Genomic DNA, 10,869 nt, shown 5'->3' with positions numbered 1-10,869 from the left:
GTTAATTATACACAGCTTTGCTCCAAATTCGAGGCGAAACGTGCAAGCGCTTTGGACCACAGAAATCATTAAAAGTCAGCAGGAAAAACGAAAATTGGCAAATTAAGTGTATTCATAAAAATTACAAAAAATAAAAACATTACTTTTTTATTAAAGTTTTTTCTTCCTCAAGCTGTATCATAACAATCAAAATTTAACAATTTACATACATATCAGTTAATCAATACCGTACAAAGTACATGTGTGTGTGTGTGTGTGTGTGTGTCTTGCTGTGGGCAGTTATTACAAATTTTCTATACAAATACTCATTTGGCCTCCGGATTCGCCTTTGTTAGGCCAGTTTCACTTGCAAAAATTCGTAGGCATACTCGAAGACCAGCAGCATGATCGCGCCGCCTGGACCCAATCGCATCACCTTCGGCACGAGGCCTTTGTAGAGCGCGCGGAATCCCTCCTCGCGGTACACAATGCCAATGGAACTGAAGGTGCCCTTGTACTTGATGACGCCTGGCTGTGGCTGTGGTCCTTGGATGCGTGACTTCGCCACATCAAACGGTATGTTGACGAAGCAGGCCAGCGTGCCGGATGTGAAGCCGATCAACACTTTGCGGAAGAATTCCTGTGTACTATCCTCAAAGGCGGGCACGTAATTCTTGACGCTGTGATAGAATCCAAAGTAGACCATATTGAAGACGCCGTTGCGACCCATTGTCGCTGTGACGCCTTTATTGAGGCCGCGGAAGCCCAAACCGTCGGTCTGAACGATGCGGCGTGCCACAGTCCAAGTGCTTGCCGCCTCCTTTGCTTTCGTGCGATCTGCCTGTTGCGCCACTTTGACCACCTCGAAGGGATTGACGGCGATGGCTTCGATAAGGCCAGCTGTGAGACCGGCCAGCGAGAATGTCTGTTGGGAGAGGAGAGAAGAGTGGTTAGAAGAGGGTTAAAAAGGGGCCATAATTAATGAATGAAATTAGAATTTCCAAGGAAAGTATTTAATAAAGAATGCCTTTAATGAAATGGAATGTTAAGCTGAAAAGAATGTATGTACTCACTAGTGGCGTAGGTGCAGGCGCTCCAAAGAGGAATAACGGCTTTGTTTGCTCAAAACAGACGAATTTAATGGCACGTTTTGGTGTTTCAGCTATCACAGGCGGCAGTATGCCCTTCCAGAAGGAGAAGAGACCCTCTTGGCGATACATTTTGGCAAAGCAATCGAAGACGCCGTTGTAGTGAGTCTAAAATTAAAGAAGAATAAGAGCTGTTTGTAAAATAAATTTCTTGTGATCAATTCCTTATGCAAAATACTAAGCATTGTGCTACGCTTACACTTTGTTTACCTAACCTAAAATGAGCGAAACCAAAAAAAAAATAACGCATTCGTACATTTGGCTGGAAATAAATCATTTTTAATGCATTTCGCTAGCCTCTTCAAGAACGTTCAACCAGCTGACGCCATGCGACCAGCCTCTTTGGTAATGTAAATAAAGACACACATACGCACATACAAACTAACAAATATAATGGTATAATTTGAGCGTATTTAATGCATCCGCAGCATCATCACTTTCGATTGAAAACTATTTTTATACCCAATAAATAAAAACACTCCTACATATATACCGTTGAAGACGATTTATTTGAACATCGGAGACGAACAACAGCGTCAGAGCATTAAGAAAAGCCAACAGTAATAAAAAAATACACAGAAAGGAAATTCCAACTGGCATTAATTCTATATCTTTAATTTTTTCCTCTCAGTGTATTTTTATATAATTCTTCTAAAAATAATCTGTGGTTTATACGTGAAAATATTTCAGAAACTTTAATAGAGGAAGATCTTAGCACAGAACGGCAGACCCCGACGCAGAGGTCTTTGATGGGACAAAAAGAATGCCCTTTCCGGGTTTCGAGACCCTCTCTCAATTCGGCTTGCGCCCCTCAAAGGTGGTAAGCAAACTTATTTAACGCTACTGTGGGCAGTGAAGACCTTTAAACAATTCGAAGTGATTCATAATGGCTGTACTTTGATCTCAATGACTAAACACCCCCATCGCCCTCCTCAAAACGCAAACAGATCCAATGTAATACAAAAAAAAAATTAGCCACAACTCACTCTTTCTGCTCATCCATCAACCTTACATCCAATTATCAACAATTTGCCGACAAATTAGTTGCTGTCTACATTAGCCAAAAGCACAAAACCAAAAACTACAAAAGTCTCCGAGCGATATGCCATTGCATTTGTTAATGAATGAGGTATCTAAGTATGTAAATCGGCATGCGTTTATTTTAATTTACGATATTTTTGCATTGCTGACGCTGCGCTATGGCCCAGTGATACGATAAGTAAATAGAGTTTAACCCTGCACATACTGAGGTGGAAATATAAATTTGGATTGGAAATTATTAACTACCGAAATATCCTCTACACGGACCAATGGGTACTTAGCTAAGACCCTTTGTAATCACATGGAATTGTTTGCTTAACCAAGCCGGTAACTACGGGCATTTTGATTTCTTCACGCCGATCTTTAAAGCCACTGACGTAGCTGCGTATGCGCTGTTGACTTACTTTTGCTAACTGAGTCATGAAAATCCAGTGGAAACTTCCGCCAAAGCAACGTGTCGCCAAAAGAGACGAAACTGCTGTCGAAACCATGAACTCTCGCCCTATGAATACCGTAATCGGAGTCCAACCACCACCTGTAGTAGACGTTGAGCTTCATTTGCCTCATAAGAACCGGGTTCAAATCCTACTAGTGGAGATAGAATTAGATAGATTTACAACCCAAGAAAGACCACCGCATCTGCTTAGGTAAAATCCACAACAAAAAAAAACTTCTGTAATTTGAAGACTACTAGCGCTCAGGTCGGCCGATTTAGGGGACCTACTTAAGGAGCGATTGAAAGATGCACGTTTTAATGAGAAATAAATAGCTAAAACTAGTGGTGTCATCATCTAAGACCGCGATTGAATATCCCCTTTTATACATAGTCCTGAGTTTGCCTGAGTTTCATGAAAAATAATAAGAAAAACTGCGTGGAATATAGAAATTGATGCCATAGAGTCAACCACTGTTTTTTACAACCCAACGGATACTACAGCGTGTTTATCTTCTATCTCTTAAGGGAATTACACTTGACGGTCGAAAAAAGGTTAAAAATTAACTTTTTTTTCTGATTTATGAAATTTATAAAAAAAAAACAACTTTGCTTCCAAATACATAGAGTACATATCTGTGGACATTTGACAAAACAACTTAAGTCTGTCTTTCATGGACATACAAAATAGCATATGACGACAATACATATTTTACCGTTAAAGATAAAAATGTTGCAATTCGAAAGAAATGAGAAATTATTTTATCCTTATTCACAACCTTTAAAAATGTTTCTGTTTGCAAAAACTGCATGTTTTCATTTAAATCAAATTGATTGCTCTTACGGTAAAAAGAGAAGGAGAAAAGGAGAGGAAATGGGAAAATGCCAGAAATTACGCCGCGTTGATTTGGGGATAGCACGCGCTGACACTCGTTGACAATGGAAAACGCAACGCTTAGCGCTCCAATTTAGGAACGGCAGTAAGAGTGTGTGTGGAAATACAAGCAAAAATTTTCAATTTGACACAAGAGGGCATGAGACGAGAGTATTTAAAACTTTTTTTTTGGCAAAAATAAATTTTATATTTTTTTGTTTTTTTTTTCAGGGTGGTGTAACCTCTTAATTTGCTTAGTCCCATTGAAATTTGAACTCGAGATATCGAGAGTCAGATATGTGCTACAACAACAATAACAACAACTTATAGCCTAAACCCTCATTTCTAAGGTTGACGGATTTATAAAAATACGAGCAAATTCGGTATTTATCGTGAAACAAGTTTGCAATTACATATATTTTTTTCCAAAATTATTTTAAAATCTTCGAGTTTAATTTTAAGTGCGAAATTTTATCGGCATATCCTTTGAATTATGATAATTTGAAGCACGATATCGGTTATTTCTTGATTTTAAGTTTTGCAATTATTCTTGCAAATTTTTCAGGACCACCTTATATAATCGCAAAGAATCATGCCTGAGCCAAATGTCATGAAAATATTAAAAAAAAAAAAAATCGTATTTTTTTTTATCTTTATTAACTCACACGCGCTGCGCTGTGGGTATGTGTAGGTAACGTTCTGGCTCGTTAAATGCGGCGTGAAAGGGGAGTGGACGAGCCAGTAAATTGTCGAAATCTTGTTTGTACGAAAATAAAAAGCCTTCGCTTGCAAACAAATATCTATAAATATGCATATGGGCAAATCTTAAAAAACTGGTACACTTTCAAAACAAAAAGTTTGATTTTCTAATTTGTGGGCACCTACACCTACATATGTTTTATATATGATTCTATTCGTAATCTCTCAATAAATCAATAAATATAAGTGTAACTCATTTTCATCAGGTGCTTCAAAAGTTAGACGAGGAATAAACATTTAGATCGCTGCAATAGAAAACAAAAGAATAAGCTGGGTTCAAATTAAATTTTGAGCAAAGATTTGGAAAGTTGAACTCAATTAATTGGGACGTTCTAAATTCAAAGGCATCACCCGTTTTACCAGATTAGCTCCGGTTTTCGAGATAGCGGTACTTGAAAATTTGATTAAATTTCAACTATTTTAAAAATAACCCTCTCAGTTTTAACGTTATTTTACTAAAATTTTGCACATAACGGTTTTTAATATTACCTCTATTATTCCCTAAAACGATCGAAATACGTTGACTTAAACATATAGCTCCAATACAACTGATTACTCAGATATGTGTTTTTGCGCTATAACTCTAACTTCATATCCGAATAACAAATTGCGTGCTATATGTTAAAGTGAACCAGTGCCGGATTCAGCGGGGGGGATTTTGGGGGTTAAACTACGTGTCAGTCAGTGGCAGAACCACGGGGGGTGTTTTAATACATAGACGCCATATTATACATACATACTAAGAGAGATTTTTTTTTTATAAAATAGTTCAAATTTAAGCAAAGTTTCAAGTACCGCTAACACGAAAAGTGGAGCCACTCGGGTAAAACTAGGGACGCCATTGAATTTATAAGGCTCCAATTAAGCAAAAGCAACTATCAGAACCTGTGTCGAAAAAGAGTTCATTTGATAACACGCTCGAAATATTCTCACTACAAGAAGGAGCATCAATAAAAGTAGTAAATCTTGGTTTTTACACACTTCTAGAGACAATTTTTTTGAAGCATTTTACAGGTACGTATATGTAACGTTATAAGGACTAGTATTTACAAAAATATTTAGATCGTTTCGACGTATTTTCCAATTGTGGTTTCAATTAAGATGTTTTTGGAAAAAAAATTACGCTCAAGATCGCAGAATATTTTATAAGAGTTGGTTTATTCTGAAAGCACAACTCTCGCTAAGGTATCAAGTTATTTGTAGAATACAATACATACTTAAAAAGTGTTTAAAATGAAATGCTTCAAAAACTATACGCGATACGCGATATTCGTTAATTGCCAGTTAGTTATTTTTTAAAGCACACTTTAGTTGCCTACTACATACGAAATGTACAGATAAGTAAATGAAAATAAAGCTAAATAACACAAAGGTTACCTGTTTTTTAGATTTGCCCATACATATGCCATACATATGTACCTAAGAAAAAAATATTATTGTCATTGTATTTTTAGCAATTTAACGAATTGTTTTGACTATTTATTACGCTTGCTATGTTGCTTGGACGAGTTGAAGCTTCTTATCAAATGTTTGACATACGAATTCGCGTTGAAATGATGACAAGATAACTAGTAGCTGTATGTACTTATTACGTAAATATAGATATGTATATACATACTAACACTGCCGGAACCAATTATTGGCACAGCAAATTTTTCAAAATATATGCAACAATTTTTATTCTAATATTTTTCCGCCAATTTTATATAAAAATATGGTTCATTCAACAACAAAAAACATAAAAATAGAATTCCTAAACTTTGTGCAAAAATCGCGAAAATTCAGCAAATTTTCATCAAAATTTTCAATTTTTTAATCAGATTTTTTAGACTTTTTTTGAGTATGCAGTTTTGCAGCCCATTAAATTCTAGTAAAAAAAATGCAAGTTTGGAGTTAGTAAAAAATCGCGTTGATTTTTGAGATTTTTTTTTGTTGAAGGTGTTTTGCATTTTTTCCATATAAAGTATTTTCGAAAAACAATTTTTGCATGGAAGAGACTGTGTGAAAAAAAATGCCAAAAATCAACGGTAATTTCTAGCTACTTAAAACTTGCACTTTATTATAATAAAATTGATTGGGCTACACATCTGCATACTCAGAAAATTTTTTAAAAAATGTGATTAAAAAGTTGAAAATTTTCATGAAAATTTGCTGAATTTTCAAGTTTAGGAATTATATTTTTATGTTTTTTGTTGTAGAATGAACCATATTTTTATACGAAATTAGCGGAAAAATATTAGAATGAAAATTTTTGCATATATTGTGAAAAATTTACTGTGCCAATACTTTGTTCCGGCAGTGTATGTACATACATACATATGTACGTATATACATACATACAGAGATATGTAAATATGTTTTTAATAAGCGCTTATCAATTGAGTTAAATGCAATCAACGCTTGAGTGACTGGCTGAGCTGATTAGGCGGATTTCGTGGGTGGAGTTTTCGTTGGGGCAAAGGCGAAAAGGGCTCTCCTCGCTGGCAAACGAGAGACCACATATTTATACATACTTATGGATATGGAATGTGTATGTACATATGTTTGTACCTAAATATTATCATTTCAGCATTCACTCTCGCTTTCAACTACATAGTTTTCCGCTGCTCTTCCAAATTCTCTGTTGTAACCACAACAACGTTTGCGCCTCGAGTGGCTTTGCTCTCCAATTATGTTTATTGTGCTTCTTTAACGTTTCCAAATGCTTGCACATTCCGGTGACCTTGCCATGCCCTCTGGAGATAATGTATCGAACATTGGGCAAGCAAAGCCACGATTGCCCCACAGTTGGGGCGCCGCAAAGAGCGAGTTTTCTTTAACTAGCATGAAGTTCGAATAGTTTAATAAAATGAATTAACCTATAATTAAAACAATTTGAAGCGAAGTTGTTCGTTTATGGGGGAAAGCTAGGAAATTGAAAGTAGGCCATAAATGAAAAATTAAATTTTTTAAACAGTTATAAATTTGTTTGCTCAAGGCCAGTATGAAGTAAATGAAACGCAGCGCAATAAAATGTATCTAAAAAACATCAATACAAAATTGTCTTAACTTTTCTTTCTACATATTGTGCTAAACGACTTTCTGGTAATTTCGAAATTTTTTCTGAAACTTTTCGACTATTTTTACGCTTGCATATATCCAGATTATTTATATAAGAATTTCCAACCATAAAAAGAAACTTTACGGACTTTTCTTGCTCGAAATAAAATCTATTTATTTTTTACTTTTCCTTCAAAACTCGTTGAGGCTTTTACAATCTTTTTTCGTTTTGAAACGGTCACGCCTGAGTAGGGCTCCACTCTAACCGAAGTGGCCATAGTCGAGCGCATGAATTTCCGATTCCTCTTGGCTGCATTCGCCTTGTTGGTATGGAAATTAGCTATCTAGTGCCTAGAATTATGCAGCACTTTTTTGTTTGGGGAACTTTTTCATTATTTTTCCAATTTTTCTTTTTTTTTAATTCCCAACCAACAAAAGAATTAATTTGTTGAAAACATATGCTATTTGGAGCCAGTGACCCTTGCTATCTCCGGGTCGTACTACCGCTTGCTGTAATTGACATACCTGGCATTAAAAAATTAATACTTTTGAGATCGAGTTCTAATACCTAAATATTTTTTCGAGGCGAAAACTCTATTGCGTTCTTCAAATCTCTGCTCGTATATTCGCCAAGAATAGTAGTCCTAATTAGGGACAATGAGGCATATTCATAGTCAAAATAAAGTAGACCCGAAAGTTAATTTTCGATAAAATATCTTTCAAAAAAGCTGAAACTAACTTTAGAGTCGACTTTAACATTGTATGGCGTAGACTATAAAATTTAATAGAAAAAATTAAAGTTTTGAAAAAAATAGATAAAAAAAAAAAATTATTGGAGATTTATAAAACCCTTTGTAGTCATTTTATTTAGGTTTTATTAAAAAGTATTTAAACATTTTTAATTAAAAAGATGTAAAAAACAGAAAATAAGCAAACGGATGTATAGATTTGACAACAACAACCACGCTGTCGAGTTTAAATAGCGGCAAATCAGCTGCACTTGAAAATGAATTAGCAACAAGAGTTTACGGGATGTACATAGCTCAGTTGTTAACGCTTCTGACTTTGAACATCGAATACGCAGGTTCGATCCCTGCTGAAGTCTAGGAAAAAAAAGAAGTCTGATGAGGAGATGTGGTGATCTCTGAAATAGTGCTATAACTTCTACCGCTTAGACTTTGTTGCTTTTTCAAATTTTCCTAATAAACAATCGTGGTACAAAGCTCAATAAAAATATTAAAAAAAAAACAGAAAAAATAATTATTTAGCAAATTTTTCAATCCAAAATTTTACTTCATATTTTCATTTGACTTTTCATTAAAAACAAGCCGCAATTCAAAGCGTAATTTTTTCACTGCTAGACCTATGGTATTGAAAGGGTTAAGAAAGATATGGTTGGAGTAATCTTCGTCTATAAAAATTGTAATAAGAACACAGAAAAAAATTCGAACATAAACAATTTAAGTTAAAAATTTTAAACCATTTTATTGAGCTTGATGCTGTTTTCGAAAAATTATTGTGGAAAAACAACAATAGTTTAAAAATGTAGAAGTTATAGCTGCTATATCGGGGATTACCACATCTCCTCATCAGACTTCTTCATCGCAACTTCGGATTACAAAGCCAGTGATCTACCCACTGAGCTAAGTTCGACACGTAAACTCTTGCTGCTTTTTCCATTTTTTCATATGTTAACCCAATTACAATCAAGGGCAACTATTCTGCTGCTATTTAATCTTAAGAAAATAGACGCGTACGGTGGCCTCAAATAGAATAATTTATTGTTTTCTTATCATTTGTTTTATTATTAAACATACGATAAGTTGGCATTGTTTGTTTTTAAAATAATAAAAACAAAAACAACAGATAAAAGAATACCAACAAAAAAGACGCACGCCGAGAAGCGCCTGCCACCTTAGACCGGCTGGTCTGCCTCTTTTCTTATCAGCCAACGAAATGAGATTAACAAAGGCAACCAAATTGGCCGAGAATGTGGCGGAACGTAACGCCTTGCGCTTACCCGCCCACGGCCCAGTGCGGTACCCCCCGCTCTAATTGCCAGACGACATACGCGCGCTCTTCCACTCTCACTCTATTTTTTTCTGCCCACTTTCTTCGAATTAAACATTGTATTTCTTTGTGCTCATTGTTACTAATTAACTACCAATGATTAAGGACAATGTCAATGCTGATGAGAATGTTGGATAAGTAGCTACATAAATAGGAAGACGCAAAGAAAATCGAATGCGAGGTGGAGGAGAAAGGTGTCCGAGAGCGCGAGCGGGAAGCTATTGAGGCTGTTCGATGCGGGCGATGTGCCGATCCAACGCGTTTATTTACGCTGGGTTGATTTATAAGCTGGTTCGAAGATGTAATGGCGATTTTTCTTTCAATTTTGCTTAAAAAAAAATTTAAGTAAAACTTATGTGCTAAAAATGTTTTAGAAAATTTTTTTTTCACTGGTTGAAATGCAGGTCTGTGCTTACATACATATGTACATATGTACAAATTGCAAACGCTTTGTATCGAAATGTTTATCTTATCAGCAGAAGTCCACTTTTAGCTAAAAACGGCAATCGTTATGAAAAATTCAATTAACACTCTATCCAGTCATCAATTGCCATTAGGCAACAAGCACACTCGTAAATAATCGCACACACATACACGCACAGTTGTAAAACATACACCTCACACATTTACAGCCTTATACTTTGCCTCCAAAGCTGGCGACTCTCTCCCACTTCCCCTCTGCGCTGATCTTCGAACGCACACACGCGCGATTTCCACACACACACACCCACGCACATACATTCGTGTTGAGGTTTTACCCACCTCTCCCGCGACCTTTGTTGTATTCTGCAGTTGCATGCGCGTTTTGACCACATCCAGCGGCTGCATAATGCAAACCTCCACAAAGCCGGCCGATCCGCCGGCCATCACTTGCAGCGCGGCGCGTTTCAACGCCGGAATCTCTTTGGGTGGCGCATGTTGTTGGTGTTGTTGTTGTTGTTGTGTGGGCGTTTTGGACATTTTGTCTTTGTTTGAAATTTTGTATTTGGTTGGGTAATTATTGAGCGAATTTAGTACAAGTTTTTTTTTTGTTTAATTTTCGAATTGGTTTTTCTAAATAATTTGGCACACAAAAAGAAAAACAAATGCAATTTACTTAAGACTTTCCGCCTTTTTTTTGCACAGTGCGCACTTTTTTGAAAAAAAAAATTCTCTTCACTTTTAATTGATTGTTATTCGGTCGGTTTCGGTGGGTCTTCGCCGTACACTTGCTGCCGCTTTGAGCTCAACCGTAGAACTGTCGATAGCAGCCGCTAGCCATTTGGTGTTGGCTGGCGCTGCTCTTCAATGGAGGCGCGCATCATTCGCTGAGCGCACAAAACGGAAAAAAAAAACATACACGGAGAATTCCAAGGGGCTCAGCGCTTCGGGTGAATCTTCGCGTGCACACACAGCGCGCAGGGAGGAGTGGGTGGCGACTCGCTCTATTCACACTATTTTCATTCCTACATAAATGCTGAGTTATGTATGTACATACCTATATGCATATATTATAGATTTACTCATCCATGTGTACTTATACATAT

General features: G+C 36.3%; 1 protein-coding gene across 1 annotated transcript; it reads right to left on the bottom strand.

Moving 5' to 3' along the window:
• Positions 1-165: 165 nt before the first annotated feature.
• Positions 166-10,424, bottom strand: LOC118755040 (mitochondrial 2-oxodicarboxylate carrier-like). Its single transcript, XM_036489898.1, has 3 exons — positions 10,106-10,424; positions 1,053-1,235; positions 166-904 (listed from the first exon to the last, which is right to left on the bottom strand). Exons 1-3 carry the CDS (start codon positions 10,301-10,303, stop codon positions 332-334), a joined length of 954 nt encoding a protein of 317 aa, XP_036345791.1. The 5' UTR covers positions 10,304-10,424; the 3' UTR covers positions 166-331.
• Positions 10,425-10,869: the final 445 nt, after the last annotated feature.

Source organism: Rhagoletis pomonella, unplaced genomic scaffold (assembly GCF_013731165.1).
Source record: "Rhagoletis pomonella isolate Grant_MI unplaced genomic scaffold, Rhpom_1.0 Rhpom_scaffold_05173, whole genome shotgun sequence".
Lineage (NCBI taxonomy): Eukaryota > Metazoa > Arthropoda > Insecta > Diptera > Tephritidae > Rhagoletis > Rhagoletis pomonella.
This window is presented reverse-complemented; position numbering and strand designations above follow the sequence as displayed.